Genomic DNA, 20,041 nt, shown 5'->3' on the forward strand with positions numbered 1-20,041 from the left:
GATTCGTCGTTCGGTCTTTTTACGAATATCATTCGATTGTTACACGCACAAACCGAGCGATTGGCGCCCCTTCAGCAATATTACGATTTCTATGTTTCCATTATCGAAACCGATTTGTCCACCTCGCAGGATTTCACAACCGACGAGCAGGATCCCAGCGTTGGCGAATCGTTCATCGCCGACGAATCGGAGATCCACGATCTGCTCGAGATCGGTCGGTTTTCGATGGATTCGAGCAACACGAACTTGAAGCCGCTTCGACGACGCGAAGTGCGGAGCGAAGACGATCTTCAAGACGTGTTGGGGCTGATCAATCGGCAGCGAGCGTCGATTTCTCCGAATGATCAATCCGACGGAATGACGTTTGTGATGACGCTGTGCGGATGCGAGAGAAACGTGAGGAATAGAACGATCGAGGGGGGAGAGATGAAGTCGGACCGGCGGATTTGCGGGCAGATTCATTTCTGCGATGTGTCGTTTCCGTATGGAATGAAGTTCGATGGTAGGCGATCAGGAGAGAGAGGAGTTATTTCGAAGCTCCGAATTCTGTGCAGAATTTCTTGTGGAGATTGACGCCTGCGTTAGAGCTCGTGATGGCGAATGCGCCGCTGCAGGAGCGAAAGAAGACGATGACGCCTTTGCAGCAGCTTCTTTCTGTAGAGAGCGTGTGGATGGATTGAGGGTAGTTGTTGAGTAATAATGGGAAAGTGATCGGGTTTACGCACGTGCAGCTGTTTCCGGTGGATTTCAGCGAGACAGTGGCTTTCTTGTCGTTCGCACAGTGGGGAGCGGAGTGGGAGTGGCATGTAGAACGCTCGCGAATTGCAAACTGGGTCCTGCGGCGAGTTATTATGTAGAATAGAGTGTGTTTGTTTGAAACGGGAAGGAGGAGGTGTGATGAGAAGGGAAGGGAAGAGAAGAATTAGTGGATGGATGTAAGGAAGAATGAAACATTGGATGGATGTAAGGAAGAATGAAACATTGGATGGGTGTAAGGAAGAATGAAACATTCAATGGATGAACCATTCAATGAATGAACCATTCAACGCATTTCTAAATCAATGAATGAATCTCCACCATCGTGTATCCATCATCAAACACTTCAAAACAACCAGAGATATTACACAAACAAATCGATTCTTCCACACTTCCTTCCTCCATTTCACTTTTCTGGATTCAAACTACGAATAATGTCCGAGTATTGCTTCGGCGATCTTCCCCTCCTCGGTCCACAAATCTCCTCCATGTCCACCGACGTTATCGTCTCCTTCTTCAACAATCTCTCCGCCACTTTCTCCATATTCTCTCTGTTTGTCTCCAGCATTTCCAGCGCTTGCTTCATCGACTGCGTCAAAATCCTCTGCGTCGCGAAGTCAATCTCCCGCCCCGTCGCCTCACTACCCTCGAGTTTCCACGTTTCCCCTACCTGAACGGCTTCTGGAAGCTCTCTCCCATCTGCTGATAATTCACCGGTCCCACCGTCTCGTCGAAGCCATAGCCCGTCACCATATCCGTCGCCAGCTTCGTGGCCTTGTTCAGATCGTCCGACGCGCCGGTCGTCATGCTTCCGCAGAATAGTTTCTCCGCGGCGCGGCCGCCCATCAGCTGCACGATCATCTCGCGGAGTTCCTCTTGCGAATAGAGCGGTATCTCCTTAGGGAGGCTCTGCGTGAAGCCCAGCGCGCCGTTCGAATGAGGCACGATCGTGACTTTGAGCATGGGGTCCACGTGATCGCTGAACCAGCCAATCATCGCGTGTCCTGCTTCGTGATACGCGATTCTCCGCTTCTCCTCGGGGGTCATGAGGTTGTGCTTCTTCTCCATGCCGCAGAGCACGCGATCGACCGCAGAGATCAGATCGGTGAGCTGCACTTTCTCGTGTTTGTTGCGGATGGCGATGATCGCCGCCTCGTTCACGATGTTGTTGATATCCGCGCCTGTGTACCCCGGCGTCAATTCTGCGAGCTGCTGCGCCATTTCGTCGGTGTCCCCGTCCAGCACCACTTTCGACAGATAAATCTTGGAGATCTGCTTGCGACCCTCCAGGTCGGGTTTGTCCACTGCGATGTGGCGGTCAAAGCGACCGGCGCGAAGCAGCGCGGGGTCCAGAATGTCCATTCGGTTGGTTCCGGCGAAGATCGTGATGCCGTCGCGCGGCTTGAAGCCGTCCATTTCGATCAGAATCTGATTCAACGTCTGCTCGCGCTCGTCGTTCGACCCCGAGAACTTCTACCCATCAGCCAATCCAATCGCGCCAACGCCTTCGCCTCGCTTCTTCCCCACCGCGTCGATCTCGTCGATAAACACGATGCACGGCGCGTTCTTCCGCGCCTCCGCGAACAATTCGCGCACTCGCTTCGCTCCCAATCCCGCAAACACTTCCACGAAATCCGAACCGCTGATACTCAAAAACGGAACGTTTGCTTCGCCTGCCGCCGCTTTCGCCAGCAACGTTTTACCCGTTCCTGGAGGACCCGACAAAATCGCTCCCTATTCCATCAGAAAGGAGAAACGTGGAAACTTTGGGGAGTTTCGCGCCGAGAGCGGCGTATTTGTCTCCGTTCTTGAGGAAGTCGATGAATTCCATGATTTCCTGCTTCGCCTCATCGATTCCCGCGACATCTTTGAACGTAACTCCCGTGTTCTTGACGATTTCGACTTTGTTGGATCCGAGACTTAAAATCTCGCGCGTGGAGGCTCCGGATCTTCGAACCAAAAGCAAAAAGATTCCAATGGTGAAGAGAGAGAAGAGAAGACTCGACTCTCCTGGTGTTAAAATGTTGAACGTGTAGCCAATCGGAATGAATTCTTGGCGCGTTTTGCCTGCAGAAGCTTGAACTTCTTCGATGGTCTGCAGGAAGAGATTGATATCATGAACTTTGAACCGGTAGATCTTGTTCTGGGGCTCTCTCTTTTTTGTTTTTTTAGGGTCGACTTTCGTTTGTGCTAGTGTGAAACAAGAATGAAGAAATGTACTTTCTTTGAGCATGAACGTCACGCTTCCAGTTCTGGATATCCTCATTTCTTTGACTCTTCCAGAGAGAAGGTACTCATTCATAAATGTGGAGTACGGGATGCTGACAGTGTCTCCATCAAGCGATTCAAAGCGAGATATGATATATAAGAAGAGCATTTGGAAAAGCTACGTGGAGATGGTCATGAAAGAAGAGATACGATTAGATAGATGTTATTCAGAGCGCCTCCGTCGTTCGATGAAGAACTGCGGAAAGACTCTTCATTCGAGTCGTCAGGCTGTTCTTGGGAAGCTTTTTTCGACTGTTTGTCTGGCGAATCGCCCGAAGTATTCTTGTCAGTGGACTCGTTCGCTTTTTCATTCGCTTCCCTGCCTTTCACCTCGCTCGATTCTTCGTCTGCTGCGTCATTCGATTGCTTCTCTTTCGCCTCCTGCTGAGCCCCACTCTGTACAGACGCCTGTAAACTCCTCAGTTTATCCAAGAGCTGCTGCGCAAGCGGACGCAGAAACGAAGGAATCGTTCCATCCTTCAGTTCTTTCTCCAAAGCATTAATAGAACTCTCACCCTGCTTCAACACTTGCTCCGTAAAGTCAGAAAACTGCTGCACCTCTTCACTATCTCCCTCAGCTGCTTTGGAACCTTTCGATTCGTTCTCTCTCCAAAACCCTGACTTTCTTACTCCTGACACTGCTTCTTGAGACTTCTTACTCGACTGCGCCCTTTCCTCTATCTTTTTCATCTCCTTCTCTAAGACTTTTCTCATTATCGGAGAAACTTCGCCCGAATTTAGCATTCTTCTCACCGTCTCGTTGTACTTTTCATCGATCGACTGCGATCCCTGACCCACTTTGCTATCGAATAACTTTTTGCTCTCTTTGTCAACGTTTTCACCAACTTCGTCAAATGAACCTTTTACTCCCTGTTGCTTACTCTTGTCCCCTTTCTTTGATAGACTACCTTTTCGAAAAAAGCTAGAATTCCGTCTAAACAAACGGGAAGAATAGCCTTTTCGTACAACAAAAAGGGGATATCTACTATATGATAATACAGAGCTGAAAGCCTATTTTATAATTAAAAGTACGAAAACAGTACCCGTCGCCAAACAGGCTGATTCATCTCACGACTGCAATATCGAATAAAAATTGCAGCGCTCATAACAGCAAATTTCCCAAACTACAAAAATAGATTTTTATAAACTATTTGTAGTTTTTGGAATGCCTAGAAACGACTCCTTGGACGATGACTTTGATTTTCGGATTGAAGATACGGAGTCTGATGTATCGCTTATGAAGCGAGTATACAAGAATGAGGTTGTTCGTGCTTTTTATGTTGTAAGGACCATATAGATTGCTCCGGAGATTCTAGATTACAAATTAGAGCTAATATCAAATTTAAAAGAACGGATTTCTATTTTCGTGGGGATTTTGGTTCTGAATAACAAAAAGGAAAAAGAGCGCGATAGAGAACCCACTGATGACATTGACAGTTCATTCAAGATGATGCTTTACGAAGTAGAATAGCACTTATCATTTCGACCTAGATGGATGTCGAACGTGTCCGATACTTGATAGTGAGTTATTTGCGCGTGCGATTGCAAAAAGTAGGGTTGAGTGATTCGTCATTCACTAGATTGAGCGGTATCACAAATATATCATAGAGCACGATCAACTCTCTCGCTTATCAGCGGACGAGGCAGAATATATCAAGGGATTTTCAGGTCTTACAGAGCGGTATTTTGATGCTACCTTCTTCCATCACTTCAACAATCCTCCGTATGTAACGGAGGATGAGAATTTGAACGAGAACAGTAAAGGTTTTACGCTTTTTTGATATAGTTCGTGTCATTCTCAATTTCAAACATTCCAGAGAGGATGAGATGAGCTGTTCGATTCTTTGACAAATCTCACATGTAGCTCCCTTTGTAAATAAAAAGAAACTCGTAGGTGTTCGACTACACAAAAAAGGAGAGCCATTTGAAATCTCGGTCGATGAAGAGGCCGAAGGCGGAGAGATAAGCAGTGTCCGAATAACGAGCGAGCAGTGGACGATTGTGGAATATGAGCTGATAGAACCTTATCTGTTGGGAAGTACCTATTTTGAATTATCATTTTCTGTTTGAGGGAGCAAATGAATAGTATCATTCTTGAACAACCAAGAATCATATACACACTGGTACTACAAAAATAGTACTTGTTTTGTTTTTTTTATATTTTGAAAAATGAGAAAAGAGTTAGTAATTTTGCAATTCCATTTTTCAAGTATCCTTGGTAAACAAGGCTAATGATCACTATCCGTGGCAATTCAGAAAACTATCCATTCACGAGTTAATATTGAGAAACTATGGGTATAATTTGATTCTATATGGCGAGTACTTGGTTCTAATCGTATTATAGGTATTTGTCGTGATTCTCGCCACAAGCGTCGTTTGACCGGAGGAAAGGTTGTGATCAACATCAAGAAGAGAAAGTTCGAGATGGGTCGTCAGCCTGCCATGACCAAGCTGGGAGCCAAGAGAATTTACCTGGTCCGCTGCCGTGGTGGAAACATTAAGCACCGTGCTATCCGTCTGGATACTGGTTCGTTCTCCTGGACTGGAGAGGGTGATTTTTGTCCAATGAAGTGATTTGTAGCTTTCTCTGCGAAGACCAAGATCCTGAACATTGTGTACAATGCGTCCAACAACGAGTTGGTGCGTACGAACACCATTGTGAAGGGCTGCATTGTTTCGATCGATGCGACCCCCTTCAAGGCCTGGTTCGAGAAGCACTACTCCTGCAAGATCGGAGCGAAGGGCGAGGTGACGAAGGACGATCTGACCAAGCTGGAGGGCGTGAGCAAGTCGAACCTTGCGAAGCTGCAGAAGCTGCAGGATTCCCTTCAGGAGCAGAAGGAAGTGATCGATCAGCTGGCTTCGGGTAAGATCCTGGCTCGCATCTCGTCGCGTCCTGGTCAGTGCGGTCGTGCTGACGGATACATTCTGGAGGACGAGGAGCTGGCGTTCTACCACAAGAAGATCAACCAGAAGAAGAAGTAAGAGATGAACGTGATGGATATGTGAATTGTTTGTTAAAGATTGGATGTTTTGTTGATAGGGAATTTAGATGTGATTAGAATTGGAAATGAATGTAATTGACGAATGAGAACATAAAAGAATTGGTCAATTGAAATGATTGGATGGACAGATACTATGTATGAACAATTCATCTACTTAGAATTAGAATTAGTATGTAGGTGGAAAGGAATTGAAATCATTCATCGTGTTAAAGTGTGTTATTGACATTCATCCAAATTAGTTAATTCAGTTTTTGTAATTTCTAAACAGACATTGAATTGAGGAATCCAATTAAAGTACAATCCATTCAAATAAATATAAAAATTGGAAGTTGTATATTCCACACTTCTGTTTCAGGTTTTCGGTGAAAGGAGGTGTTGATATGACATTAAATATGGTGTAATAAGATCTTCCAAAACTGCATTCAATACTGTAGGTGGTTGAATAACCAATATGTAATGTTCTGAAACATAATCTTCTATACTTAGCAAAAATTAAGATAATTATTGAGGATGAATCAATACAGTGCTACATATATTATTCTGCTCTGACTTTTAGTCACCAGCATTCTCCTTCAAGTCCTTCAACTATCTCTTGTATTACAACAAGCAATAACACTTCTCACACATACTCTCTAATGCGCAGCAGAAATGGGAGTCAAAGCTTCCCGAATACACGATCCATACCCCTCTTTATCTACAAAAATCGCCAGTTTCTTTGCTTGTTCGGCCACCTCCATACTCACCGAATAATATGAATCAAAACAGCCACTGATATCCTTGAATCCATCCTTCAAGAACTTGCTTTCGCCACTCTTCGTCTCCACGTACACCTTCACATAGCAGCACGGAATGCCCGCATGCGTCTTCTTATCCATCACTCGCAACTGTCCAGACTTCACAGACAGCGCCACAAGCAGCGAATTGTTCAGCGAATAGCAGACTTCGCGCAGCGTTCCGTTCCGTTCCGTACTTTCACCAAAACATTCTTCTCCTTGTATTCTATCGGAAGCGTGTAGCAAAACTCGCCCACGCCATCGACTTCAGGAGGCAGCTGGACATGCTGCGTGTAGTTGGGACGAATGAAGAGCGACGAAGACTTGTTGAACACGAAGGAATTCAGACTGAAGAGCAACTCCACATCCAGCTCGTAGAGATTGATGTCTGCCTCGCGTAGATTGTAGTAGTGCAGCGTAATCACCTGATTCGTGGATGACACTTCGAGCGAACTGTCCATATTCATTTGCGATCGTTTCGATTTGAATTTATCGTGAGCAAGGTCCAATTCGTCCCTGATTTCGAAGGTCTTCTCGACATCCATCGTTCCATCCACGCTTTTCACCATCGAAGAAATGTTGCTGAATAGATTTCGCCAGTACAGAACTGGATAGGACTCATAGCGAGCACAGATCTCGCGAGCCTGCGTCAAACTCTCCGTGAAACAATCAAAATACGCGATCATATAATCGACCTGGACGTTGCAAACGCAGTCTGCGCGCGGAACAAAGCGGCCTTCTCGCTCTTCACAGACGAACTGTTTAAACACAGAAAGGGCAGTCATCACACGATCCTGAAGAATCAAATAATACACCAACAACGCGTAATCATTGCATGTGGGCTTCTTTTGCATCAGATACTTCAAGAAAAGCTCGTATTGCTTCTTTAGCTTGTCGTTCGGAATGTTCATGCTCTCTCCTAATCGGAAACAACGATTATTCACGTAGGGTTTGTACTCGCGAATATTGAAGAGTCCCTCAGCCACTGAATCGATCATGAGCATCGGCGAAGAGAATGCCAATCCAACACGCTTCCTCATTCTCATTCCCACAAGATCCTTCGTGGACTGCAGATCGCGGTGTTTCACTCCGAACTTCCAGATATCCTCGTTATAGAATCAAATTCTACTCAGCTCGGCAACCAGCTTCGTAAAGAACGAAGCATTGGACAGTCTGCCCAGCACATACTTCCATTCCAGCTCCTGCACATCATGTGATCGAATGGAATCAAACAGAACGTCCTCCGAAGCGTTGAGTGCCACATCTTTCCACGAAGTGACATCGAGCGTCTTCGCCTCCTTCACGCAGTGGAGCGTCGTGAAGGAAGGAGACGCGACAGCGAGGATGGTCGCCTTTGTTGAATCGATGATGTGCGCTGGAAGATGCTCAAAGTCTCTAACCTTCGGGAAATAGAACGAATAACTCAACGTGCAGGTGCTGAAGGCATCGATTGTCTTCACCTCGTTCACCAAAGACTTGAGATTGGATAGAGGGTACGATCCCCGCGGAATCTGATACATGACCTCCACGACTTGCTGGATGGGAGCCACATTCGTAATGACAATCATGCAGGTGTACGAAACTCCCGCGACGAACTCGTTGGTTTCCATGAAACGCTCCACTTTCTTCCCGTTCACTGTCTTCCAGTGATTGCTGTTATCGATGTACTTGGTCAGCACCATGAGAGGACAATCCGCAGGCTTTGTTCCCTCCTTCAGCATTATGTGGAACACGAACACGGGCGAGTTCGTGACTAACTGCGATTTCTGTAGGTGATAGGCGGCTTCTTCACTCTGAATCCCCAGCACAGACAGGCAGAATAATACTTCCGAACCAGAGTGAGTGCAGAGAATGAAGTCTTTGGAGAGGAAGGGAAAAGACGAGCCGCTGCGCAAATGATGGGAAAAGGACGCCCAAAACGCTGAATTGGGAACAAGACTCACAGGAGAAAACATTTCAGTGCTTTGGTAATAGTATCCCTCTTGATACTCCTTCGTTTTCTCTAATCGTTCGTAGTGATGTTCTACACTCTTCTTCTTTTTGTAAGTGCCAATGTCTTCCATTCGATCAGCCGACTGAGCAATGAATCGATGAGATGGCATGGCATCCATTCGACACATTCGTGGAACGGCCATCGGAGGAGGCATTGGCATAGAACAATAATAGACTGCATCAGACATACACTCAGAGTCCATGCCTCCATTACAAGCTCCAAATCCCATTATTCTTGGTCCAAAATTAGAATCAGTAGACCTCACACACATCTTTGGTTTTCTAGCTCCATAAAGCATTGGCTTTGGTCGATATAACTCTTCCATAGGACGAAGAATAAAGTCACTTAGAACTTCTTTTTCTACCTCAAGTGGAAGCACAGAAGGCGGCGCATTCCAACTCTTCAGATTCATCGCACTTTGGAAAATGGAGGCGAACGCAAAGCGAGAAAGAGGATTGTGCGCAGCATTATTCTTCATCCCAAGTTCGATTGTTGCGCCTTCTTCTTCAGAAACTCGACTGGCCAGCAAAGCGCGCTAAAAAGCATTCAGACGCTCAAAGAATTGGGGTTGAAGGAAGCGAGACACATCGCCCCCAGTAAGCCACACATCCAAAAATGATTTCTCGACCTTCAATTGCAGAGAAGAAGCGAGATATGCGTCAAAGAAGGGACGGTCACGGAAATAGATGAAGACATTCACTTCCGAGCAGTTGTATTTGCTGTACAATCGCATCTTTTTCTTCTCGTTCATGCTGTCCTATGAAAGAAGGAACGAGAATTGTTGTAGCCTTGAATCGTCCAACAACACCTTCAAAAGCAGCCATACATCCTCTAGAGACGCCAACACTTGCATCTCTGACTTGCTATCAATCGACAACGGTTCCTCCGCCGTTACTACCGATATCTGCTTCTCCTCTGTGTAATTCTTCGAGGGATCCAGCGATTCCTCCAGCTCTTGCTGCTGAACCATCAGTGAAACACGGTCATCCTCGCTCCCAGAATAGAACAACACAGTGTCCAAGAAGCGACCTTCATCCACTGCAACCACTTCAACCTCGCATCCATTCTCCTTGTAATCACTCAGATCGATTTCTGCTTTTCCATCTACCATTTGGATGTTCGGCAGCAAACGAGAAAACAAACGGATCGTCTCACGACTATCGCGCTGCTTCATATCCTTTGGAACAACATCCAACTCATCTCGTGTCTTGGAAACGTAGGCTCCTTGACATTCTTCATGCTTTTCTGCAAAGTTCGTTCCGGCCGATGCCTCCTTCGCTTTCGTCGTCGTTTCATCCACTTTGATTGGATTTATCAGCAATCCAGGAGGAGGCAGCATGTTGCCAGGCAGTGTTCGATTCGCTCGCTTTCGTCCCTGGATGTAGTCGTACTCTTCTGGAAGTTCACGATCATTCACGATGAGAGAAGAAACGGGATCTAGCTTAATTCGCGCATAGGAAGGATTGTTCAGATCTCGAATGTGATTGCCTAGCATCAAACTCTCGTAGAACGACTTGAGCAACACATGAACGTGCGCAGATGGTGTGATTCCATAAAGCTGGATCGTAAGATGCTGATCGTTCGGCGTGCAAATCATTGAAATGGGAGCATTGCTCAGTTGTCGAGCCCAGGAGCCAAAGAACGCATAATGCTCAGTAATGTTCATCTTGGAAACTTGATAAACGCTAATTCGAATCGTGTACAAGGTTCCATTCCTATCTCGAACATACAACACATATTTTCCATGCTTCAGATTGTGAATCAAAACATTGCCATCGACCCTTGCCAAACAAGATTGCAAGGATTCAATTCCGTCCTCGCTCTTCCTGATACGAAATTAAGTAAAACATTCGAGTGTAACTGTGGAAGTGGTATTGAAATCGTATCCGAATCATTCACATCGGCTGGTACAACTCTGAAACAAGCAATCACACTTGTTGCCAGTAGATCATATTTGATCACGATTGATGCGGTGATTTCATGTTCGAACTATGAACAGGTGCTAATGGGATTCACAAGCACGCCGAAATTAGTAATCGGTGCAGACGCTACACGTATTATCAACATTCCATTGAACAATCTCGTGCCTACCACACTTGTGAGTGGTTCGTCCGTGATTACACCGACAAAGACGAATCCAATGACGATCGAAGTGGTTGGTAGTGTCGCCACTACGATCACACATTACTTTACAGGATTGAAGGTGAGCGTGGTTAAAATGTAAGAGAGGGAACCATGGCCAATGTGAAAGGCAAGCCCGCCAATTCACTTTGGCAAGCGCACATGGAACTTGTTGATTTTGTCCTTTTTATCCTCTCAGAAAATCAAAGATTTCCCCTTCTCTAACCCCTTTATTTATCCTCTAATGAACTCTTCAATTTTGGTATGATCAAAGACCACGCCGTAGATTATGATTTCGATGGTTCCAATGAGCGGACAGACACAATGACCATCGATGTTGTACCTGTCGACTCCGTAAGGATCCATTGAATACAAGAGCAAGTGCTATACTTCGTAGCTATCCTGATCACAGATGGTTTGAAGTATGTGCTTAAAGTCGGCTGAGTAGAACTAGACTGATAGAGGCATGTTTTCAAAGTCTTTTAACATTCCCGTATCTGGATAATCGACGAACGAGTTGATCATGTCGAATATGTATCGCCAGGCAATTTCACGTCGTTCTTCAGTTATCCAGTAGTTCATTTCTATTTAGTAAATACATGATTTCACTCTAATCTCTGTTGGACTGATTGTGATGTCACTTCCACTATCATCTTTGGATTCATTCTTTTCGTTGTAAACACATAGACAGCTACAGCGATCTTTGCTTTTCGAGTCTAGCACCAGTTTGTGGTTCTTCCTCTTACTCATCCATTTCCATATTCCTTTCAACCATTGAATAAAGCGGCTCATTTATGAATGAGATCAAGGAACTATGGAAACCAGCAAAACGAAGAGGTGCAACTCGAATGATCATCAGTGGATTCAAGCGAAACATATACTTCATCGATCTTATCGATTTCTCTTCCAAACAACACAAATCGATACAGGAAGTATTAGGAAGACAAAAGAGTACCGGATTCTACAAGAATCGTGGATACAAATATGTCCTTGTATGGATTGATGGATATTCGAAATACCTGATGACTCGGAAACTGAAAAGCAAGAGTGCTACAGAAGTCACTCATGCGATGAAGGATATCATTCAAACATATGGCGAATCATCAAAGCATATTTGCTCGGATCGAGGTACCGAATTCACCAATGCGATCTTTCGTACCAACATCTTGAACAAGTATGACATCACCATGTATCACATGGATTCAGCGAATAAGGCAGTACTAGCTGAACGAACAATTCGAGATATCAAGGAATACATCATGGTTCCATTCAATCAATGGAAAGGTGTATGGTTTGATTTGATCGATGGTGCCGTTCGTAGACATAATGGAAGGAAGAACAGAGACATCGGATATACATCCAATGACATTTGGCTTAACAACAACAACAACTATATCTTGTACACGGAGAAAACAGAACCATCCAACATGACAGTAAAGGACACAACACCTCAATTCAAGGTTGGTGATTATGTTGGAGTGACACGAAGACCTCGCATTCTGGAAAAGCGATCATTGACGAGCAAATGGTCTCAGGACTTGGTTGAAGTTGTTGACATTGACGATCACATCATGCCACTGATGTACGAAGTGAAGAATGTGAAAAGCGATAGCACACAGAAGTGTTATCATTGGGAACTGCTGGCTAGCAAATGCAAACCACAACCAGCACCACCCATCACTCGATCCAAGAGTGGTAAAGAACCCAATGCATTGAGAGAGGCAGCAAGATCACATCGACCCATTACGAGCACCCAGAAGAAGAAGAAACAACCTCGCCCAAGTGTTCGAAAACGATCGTGATACTCTTCACACCTCTCAGACATACAAGAGAAGGGATATTCGTGAATACAGAGATCGTATGACTCTCACTTGTCCATTTTATTCTACTTATCAGTTTGGTATGGGAAAGGGTCACAAGATTGTTGAATATAACGATGAATGGCACATCGAGCAATCACACACCATCCATTGAAACACTCACCTTGTATCCCTTATCCACAACCGATTCGATGGAATCACAATGTTTGAATAGGTCATCATTCTCATTGTAACATGGAATCGATGTGATCGCCAGATATAAAGCAGAAGATAATTGGAATTGGCATTGATTATTGAATGGTTGAGTGGATGTGTGTGTATGTTCAAAGAGTGTGGCATTATTGACTTTCACAAAACACCCAGAAGGTATCGTCCATGAATATTGAGGAACGCCATCCACTGTCTCATGCACGATGACATATTTGCCATCGTTCTCTGGCATATTGATGAGCATGTTATCGAGCTTCTTGAACGAGTAATTGTTTGGATTGCTGCTGAATATGTACGACATTGATTGATTCAATTTACTTTGGTTGATTTCGTTCATAGGGTTTGACATAAACACCCTTCAAACAAGCTCCATTCATATTCGAATATGTGAACCTGTTGAATGAGAAAAGAGCCAAATTCATCACTACTGTGGAGAAGAACCTATACAAGTTATTGGCAAACTCGACACATGGCAAATATGTGGTGACTGGGTTGAAACGAGTGAAAGTGGAGTTCGTCACCATATTGATCGTGTCCATATTACTGAATTTTACTTGATTGGGTTTGAATAGCACAGTCATGGACGTGATGTAAGGATCCTTAAACTTGGAAGGGTTGATTCATTCGAATGAACCATTACTAGGTGAACCTTGTATGAGCATGGAGTAATGCATGGGTAATCTCTATTTAACAAGGGATGGGACGCGAGGTGATAAATGGTGCGATGTGAATAAGCCTATTTTTCGACCTTATTCATATGAAGAACAGAGATACAAGTTGCCCCTGTGAGCAACAAGAAACACTCGTTGCCAGGGGTTAGAGGGCGACTTTGATTGGAATCATATTCACGCTCTCTTCGTCAATTACATTCAACTAGCACAACTTCAGTAAGGTATTCAAGAAGATAGATAGATAGATATCAATGTCTATCTTCTATATACATACATATATATCTGAAAAGTAATAGTTTGATTGTTGCCTCCAACAAATAATCAGCCAGATATGTCTCACAGCTTGATATTGGACAACTACTCATTCCCATAGAGTCCATTCTTATGGATTTCAGCTTTATCATCAACAATACTGATATCACTATTAGTGAGTAATTCTATTCATCCTAATGAGTTGGGAACCAAAGCATTTCACTTTCATCAACCAACTCAAACAGCAAGTATTATGTATACTATTGTTATTCATGTTCGTAATAGAACAACATTGTGAATCACTTTGTATCCCTATTGAAGTGTACAATTCGATCCTTCCTTTAAATAGGAGATATTCTGCATTATTTGGCAGGTGGGGGATACTATATGGATTAGAATAAGGGATAGTATTCTCTGGCAATATAACAAACTCTGATAGGTTCAGAGTGCATCAAAACGACAAAAACTGCACACCAACTATCCAAAAACCTAGAAACAGTGGAATATGAATATATCTCTATTTGTTCGTATAAAATATATTATGTATTCTACCTTATTTTGCTCAGTTCTTCAACGACACACCCACCTTTCTCACAAACTCTACTATTCGATTCTACTATACACATATCACATATTATTACTATAAATGATAACCCAAAAACTGTTTATCGCTAGCTTTTCCATTTTCATTCCTATCATCATCTTCTACATACCCTATTTCTTTCTATCCCATCTAGATTAGATTCCAAATGAATAGAACGAAAAACAAAACGCTTCCACTGGAAACAACACTCTTCGATCTATTCATTCCACAATATCCCATTTCCGCTCATTTCCTTCCACTTCACAGTAAAAACAACTCCCTCCCTATTCGAAATCTATTCTTCCACTCATACCCAATTTCAACACTATTTTCACAATTGCACAATTCCTGTGTATTTTTGAAATCATTTGTTTTACAATAAAAGCTATTAGCTTCGTCTTACTGGGTTTGAATGTATTCAAAATTTGGAATTGGACTTGTATGTTCTGTCTTTTGTTATGTTTTGTTTTGTTTTCGGACTTCTATGTGTTTTTGTGTGTTGTGTTATGGGAGTGTAAGTATTGTAGCTGGGATGGGTTCTGTCGTCAAGTTGGTGTGTTTGAAGAAGCTAGTGTAGTCTGCGCTATCGGTACTTTGACTAAACTGTGTGTGTGAGATATGCATCGTGAACGCATTCAATACCATAATGGGGGTGGACCCTGGTTCCATTTTTGCTGTGTGGAGTGTGTTCCGAGTGAGGAATTTCTGTACTTCAAACTGTGCAACGTGGCGAACCCATTCATGTCATGTGGGACCGCGGATACATGGATATAACTTGCAACGTGGGAGGTATCTGGTACAGGCACGACGTTCTTGCCTAGGATATCTGTTCTGTTTCTCGTATTTTCATTTTCATATTGTGAGGTGGTAGAGTGTGGTAGAGAGAACGGATTTGCGATGAGTGAAAGGGCAAACTATGGGAGGAAGAGCTGTAGGTTTGTAGAAGCGGAGCGTATGTGGAACTTGGGAGAATGGGACAAGAAGGCGGAGTATGCGAACTGCTGTGGGTACGGTCCTCGCCTCTGATTGATGCGAGTCGAGTGAACTGGAATGGGCAGTGGGAGCAGGCGAGTTCCAAGACGGTGCAGTTCTGCATTTGTGGGTCTGTTGAGCATGGGAAGGTGGAGGTGTGCGTGGTGTGGGCGTGTGGGAAGTGTTGGAATGGAAGAGAGGTGAGGTGCGTGGCGGTGGTGTGCCCCGCGGACGAAGCGGCGGGGTAGCCAGAAGGGCACTTGGGGCAAGTGTTGGATACGAAGTGCGATGTGGACTAGTGGGGCATGATCACGGATGGGTGCAACGCCTATCAGCAGTGGGAATCGATCGATCGATCGATAGGGGACGGGCTCCTGCCAGCCCATCCTGCCGATGCTACGCTGCGTGGCGGGCGATGGGGCGAGGGACGTGGCGCTGTGGACGATGGGAGATGGGAAGCAATCCACGATGTACTGCACGAGCAATGTGGGCGTGGGCGAGGTGATCAACGACCCATTCGAGCCCATGAACATCCACATCGTGTTTGAATTGGCCGAGGCCACGTTCTCCTATCCCACCACCGCGATCTCCATCTCCGACAACACCATTGGGTTCGCCTTCGCCTTCGCGTTCGATGGCTCCTTCCCGCGGTTCTGCGAAGGCACGCACGCTCTACATCAATGCCAACAGGTTGGTGTCCCGAAACGGCCTCCCCTTCCCCGCGGAAACCCTCATCGCGACCTTCTCGACCCGCGCCGGCGTTCGGTTGGCGTTCGGTTGGCGTTCGGTTGTGGCCTGCTCGCATTGTGGAGAGCGCGATTGGGATGAGGGAAGTGGAGTAGGCGCAGCGCAGCGCAGCGTGTCTGTGCAGATGGAGGTTCCCTGGAGCAGTGGCATCTCCGATGAAGCCCCGATGGATGGCCTTGATGGGCAGCAATGTGCAGAGCCAGTTCTTCGAGACGCGCTCCGTGTTGGTGGCGGGCGCCATTGTGAACAGCGTGATGGCCATCAGCTGGCGTGTCCGCAAGGGCGCCTCCTGGTCCGCCTTCGCGTCCTTCTCCGTCTACCGCCCCGTCGTGCTGCTGCCTGCCTGCCTGCCTGCCTCCGCGCCCGTCGTGCTGCTGCCGCCTTCGAAGCCACGCAGGTGCGCTGGGTCTGGTGGTGGTGCGAGCTCTTCGTGCAGGCCTTGGTTGGCTCCCACTCCCAGCTCTTCGCCGCCGACGCGCTCCTCCAAGAGGGCGACGTCCAGCAACCCGAGCTCTCTCTCTCTCTCTCGATGCGTGCGTGGCCTACTCGCTGCGCGTGGCGCTGTGCTCCGCCGCGTGCTCCATCCTCTCCGAGGCCTCCTCTCCCATCACCCTCGCCGCGTATGTCGTCGCGCCCGGCGCGGTGCAGAACCTCGAGGTGGCCGCGCTCTCCTCGACCTCGCTGCGCGTGCAGTGGGCAGAGCCGGCGGAGCTGGGCGGCGCCAGCATTCGGTACTACGTGGTGCGACGCTCGTGGATGGCGTCGATGGCCGTGATCCAGAGCGAGAGCGAGAGCGAGGTCGCCAGCACGAACTGCTTCCTGGACCTGCAGAGCGTGCAGAGCGTGCAGAGCGTGCAGAGCGTGCAGAGCGTGCAGAGCGTGCAGAGCGTGCAGAGCGTGCAGAGCGTGCAGAGCGTGCAGAGCGTGCAGAGCGTGCAGAGCGTGCAGAGCGTGCAGAGCGTGCAGAGCGTGCAGAGCGTGCAGAGCGTGCAGAGCGTGCAGAGCGTGCAGAGCGTGCAGCACGCGCCCATCTATCTGAGCGTGGCCGCGTTCACCGGGTATCTCTCCCGCCAAGAGAAGATCCCCGCGGTTCTGTATGCGGTGTGTGTGGAATCAGGCGGAGGGCATTGAGTGGGACTGTGCGATGGCGATTACCGGATCCTTCCATGATCTCTGCACCGCCACGTGCGAGCTTCGCGCTCCCGCCACTTCCTCCTTCCTCCTTCCGCCGAACCGTCTGGTTCCCCGCGGGACGCGATGTGTGGGACGTGTTGGAGGGTGGGATCCCCGCGACTTCCTACACGCTGGAGTGCGTCCCGAGCGAAGTGGGCAGTGCCGAGTGGATGGGCAGGCAATTCGGAGTGTCCACGATGGCCACGTCGGAATTCGTTGGGTGTTGGTGGTGGACGGCGAGCCAACCTCCTCGCTCACCGGTTCGCTCTGGGTGTGGGTGTGGGTGTGGGTGTGAGTGAGCAGGAATCTGGTGGGCGATGGGGTGGGGTCCGTGGCTCCCTACGAAGGTGTGCAGAGTCGACCGGGCTCTCTGGATCTCTTCCTGTCCAACTGGGCGCAGAACGCCACCGTGGTCTCCGTCACCCAGCCCCTCCGCCTCCGCCTCCGCCTCCGCTTCCGCTTCCTCTTGGCCTACGACGTGACCGGCGCGCTCATCCGCACCCACCTCGTCGATCACGCCTGGTGCGCCGTGGGTCGCGATGTTTCCACGTTTCCACGATCCAGACCGATTTGGCAGTTGCTGAGAGAGAAAGAAAGAGAGAAATGGTTGCGGTGTTTGGTTTGGAAGATGGATGGATGGATGGATGGATGGAATTGTAGAGATGTGGAATGGTTGAAGCGTTGTAGGATTTGAATGAGAATCGAAAATGTGCTTAGGAAGGAAAGAAAGAAAATGTAGATTTAGAGTGTGTAGGATGTTGGAATGATTTAGAAACATGAACAGAATAATCCAGAACGAGGAACCAAACGACTCTAGTTGATAGGAATAATAATAGTAATAGAGTGCTGTGAGTTGATAGTTGAAACAAAGAAAGATAGATAGAAAGAAAGTGTATTTAGAGTTAGTTGGTTGGTTTAGGATAAGGAAATGATAGAAAATGGAGTGAATGGTTAACGATGTGCGAAGATAGGTTCTTTGTGTGAAAATCACTGGATCAATACCAATTTCCATTCCATTCGATTTGATTCGATTTACTAGTTTTACTAGTTTGAATTGCTTTCAAACCCAACCAGTCCCAAGTCAAAATGATTTGGCTAGAATCATGGATGGATAGATTGGATTATCGAAATGATGATGATAATAGTGATAATAATGATAATATAGACTATTTAGACAAAGTGGAGTGAGCAACCAAATCCTTGCTTCATAACACCATTTCACTATGATATCATAAATATACAACCTATACAGACATAGTAGACAACAAAATGGACTTTTCCATTCTGAGTGTTTCCAAACAATCCTGATATTATTAATATTATAAATATCTATACCTCCGAACTATTTCAACCACAAAAATGTGAACAAAATGATGCGAAACACAAGTGAGTACTTCACTTGGAAATCTTGGATCCAATGTGTATATGGTAGCACTCTATCATAATTTTTAAATATGAAGAATACTTAGGTGTAAGGAAACAAACTGATCTCTCTGTTTTCTTCATAAATTCTTTATATTTGGCTACAAATTACGGATTCAAAGAGTAGAGGCTAAGGATATGTGATAATAAATAGGTAGAATGCAAGAACTTAAGGGAAGCGAATTTCTCCTGGACGGTTACATAACGCTTGGTAAAGCAAAGGAAATCACTATTGGAGGCTGCAACTATAGCCTCCAATATTATCAAGGCGATCACGAGGATGAATACACGTTGACGAGAGCTGGGAAGGTTTGCCTATTCCAAAATGGCATACTGAAGATGTATTACGAGTTGGATGCGAACGGGAGCGAAATCGGTGACTTCACGCGATTCGAAAATGGATGCGTCGCTTTTGTGCAGTCCTATGACGATATCTGGGACAGAAAGAATTTTCGTCGTATTATAAACCATGTCCGAGGCGAGCGTATGGAAATCTATTCGCATGCGAGTGATCACCTGATTTATCACGGTGAATTCAATGAGAAGCGAGAACGAGAAGGATGGGGCATCGCGTATGACGAAGAAACGGGTGCCATGCTGCTTGAGGGGATATGGAAGGGTAACAAGCTGGTGGAGATCATCCGCAAGATCGAAGGAACTATTATGACGGAGTTCAAGCGAAACGGTAACAACACAACCGCTTCGAATCGAATTCCCCTCTATGTGGGTGAATTCGTGTATGATGAATCGAAAGAATCGTTTCTTCGAAATGGTCGAGGATACTGGATCGATGAAGGAACTCGGATTGCTACTCGCGAAGTGGAATGGAAAGATGGAGTGGAAGTGAGTGGAAGAGATCTCTATGATGGATGGCATATTCATTCACTCACTCACTCAATATTACTTGTTTATTTTATACTATTGCTATGTTAATCACATTGCATTTCACATTGTTTGTTGATCAAATAGAAAGCAAGGTTTTCATTCATAGGATTCATGGATTCCATCCATCCATCATATTATTCAATCGATTGTTTTGTTTAATGATACTATGATTCCTATTCACCATTTCAATCTATGAACCACATTCCTTTCTCTGCAATATCATTCTTTGTACTCAATATGGATGATCATTGTGACAGAAGAGAATCGAAGTATCAACAGAGAATCAATACAATAATCCACTTGTCAAATAGAAATGATGGATTTTGCATTCTACACACTACTGCCATACTCTCTATTACGAATCAAACCATTCCAACAGTATTTACTATT

At 45.9% G+C, this 20,041-nt stretch overlaps 9 protein-coding genes; 4 read left to right on the forward strand and 5 right to left on the reverse strand.

Annotated features, from left to right (window-relative positions):
* Positions 1–1,162: 1,162 nt before the first annotated feature.
* On the reverse strand, positions 1,163–3,133 carry GSBLH_T00001341001 (m-AAA (Yta10); the record flags this gene model as incomplete). The annotated part of the gene is made up of 4 exons (XM_013039736.1): positions 1,163–1,397; positions 1,427–2,226; positions 2,260–2,490; positions 2,522–3,133. 4 exons carry the CDS (start codon positions 3,131–3,133, stop codon positions 1,163–1,165), a joined length of 1,878 nt encoding a protein of 625 aa, XP_012895190.1.
* A 23-nt stretch (positions 3,134–3,156) lies between these two features.
* On the reverse strand, positions 3,157–4,130 carry GSBLH_T00006252001 (uncharacterized protein; the record flags this gene model as incomplete). The annotated part of the gene is made up of 2 exons (XM_013039737.1): positions 3,157–4,035; positions 4,068–4,130. 2 exons carry the CDS (start codon positions 4,128–4,130, stop codon positions 3,157–3,159), a joined length of 942 nt encoding a protein of 313 aa, XP_012895191.1.
* A 59-nt stretch (positions 4,131–4,189) lies between these two features.
* Positions 4,190–5,094, forward strand: GSBLH_T00006253001 (uncharacterized protein; the record flags this gene model as incomplete). The annotated part of the gene is made up of 6 exons (XM_013039738.1): positions 4,190–4,285; positions 4,322–4,486; positions 4,516–4,575; positions 4,605–4,782; positions 4,811–4,858; positions 4,889–5,094. 6 exons carry the CDS (start codon positions 4,190–4,192, stop codon positions 5,092–5,094), a joined length of 753 nt encoding a protein of 250 aa, XP_012895192.1.
* Positions 5,095–5,295: 201 nt separating this feature from the next.
* GSBLH_T00001342001 (Ribosomal protein S8e) lies at positions 5,296–6,031 on the forward strand. XM_013039739.1 has 3 exons: positions 5,296–5,319; positions 5,369–5,575; positions 5,606–6,031. Exons 2-3 carry the CDS (start codon positions 5,467–5,469, stop codon positions 6,007–6,009), a joined length of 513 nt encoding a protein of 170 aa, XP_012895193.1. The 5' UTR covers positions 5,296–5,319; positions 5,369–5,466; the 3' UTR covers positions 6,010–6,031.
* Positions 6,032–6,642: 611 nt separating this feature from the next.
* On the reverse strand, positions 6,643–7,848 carry GSBLH_T00001343001 (uncharacterized protein; the record flags this gene model as incomplete). XM_013039740.1 has 1 exon in its annotated part: positions 6,643–7,848. The coding sequence occupies one exon, from the start codon at positions 7,846–7,848 to the stop codon at positions 6,955–6,957; it is 894 nt and encodes a 297-aa protein (XP_012895194.1). The 3' UTR covers positions 6,643–6,954.
* Positions 7,849–7,920: 72 nt separating this feature from the next.
* Positions 7,921–10,461, reverse strand: GSBLH_T00006254001 (uncharacterized protein; the record flags this gene model as incomplete). Its single annotated transcript, XM_013039741.1, has 3 exons — positions 7,921–9,330; positions 9,403–9,552; positions 9,622–10,461. 3 exons carry the CDS (start codon positions 10,459–10,461, stop codon positions 7,921–7,923), a joined length of 2,400 nt encoding a protein of 799 aa, XP_012895195.1.
* A 2,799-nt stretch (positions 10,462–13,260) lies between these two features.
* GSBLH_T00001344001 (uncharacterized protein) lies at positions 13,261–14,392 on the reverse strand (the record flags this gene model as incomplete). XM_013039742.1 has 2 exons in its annotated part: positions 14,161–14,392; positions 13,261–14,129 (listed from the first exon to the last, which is right to left on the reverse strand). The coding sequence occupies exon 2, from the start codon at positions 13,525–13,527 to the stop codon at positions 13,261–13,263; it is 267 nt and encodes an 88-aa protein (XP_012895196.1). The 5' UTR covers positions 13,528–14,129; positions 14,161–14,392.
* A 3,036-nt stretch (positions 14,393–17,428) lies between these two features.
* On the forward strand, positions 17,429–18,004 carry GSBLH_T00001345001 (uncharacterized protein; the record flags this gene model as incomplete). The annotated part of the gene is made up of 1 exon (XM_013039743.1): positions 17,429–18,004. The coding sequence occupies one exon, from the start codon at positions 17,429–17,431 to the stop codon at positions 18,002–18,004; it is 576 nt and encodes a 191-aa protein (XP_012895197.1).
* A 1,248-nt stretch (positions 18,005–19,252) lies between these two features.
* GSBLH_T00001346001 (uncharacterized protein) lies at positions 19,253–19,714 on the forward strand (the record flags this gene model as incomplete). XM_013039744.1 has 1 exon in its annotated part: positions 19,253–19,714. The coding sequence occupies one exon, from the start codon at positions 19,253–19,255 to the stop codon at positions 19,697–19,699; it is 447 nt and encodes a 148-aa protein (XP_012895198.1). The 3' UTR covers positions 19,700–19,714.
* Between the last annotated feature and the right edge of the window lie 327 nt (positions 19,715–20,041).

The sequence above is a fragment of the Blastocystis hominis genome, assembly GCF_000151665.1.
Source record: "Blastocystis hominis, Singapore isolate B (sub-type 7) whole genome shotgun sequence assembly, scaffold_10".
Taxonomy (NCBI): Eukaryota; class Bigyra; order Opalinata; family Blastocystidae; genus Blastocystis; species Blastocystis hominis.

What these genes read in the sequence shown, in the direction of transcription:
- GSBLH_T00001342001 (XM_013039739.1), top strand. Translation starts at nt 5,467, where the DNA reads ATGACCAAGCTGGGAGCCAAGAGAATTTACCTGGTCCGCTGCCGTGGT. An exon ending in GTTCTCCTGGACTGGAGAGG is followed by an intron (nt 5,576 to 5,605) that starts GTGATTTTTGTC and finishes AGTGATTTGTAG; the next exon opens with CTTTCTCTGCGAAGACCAAG.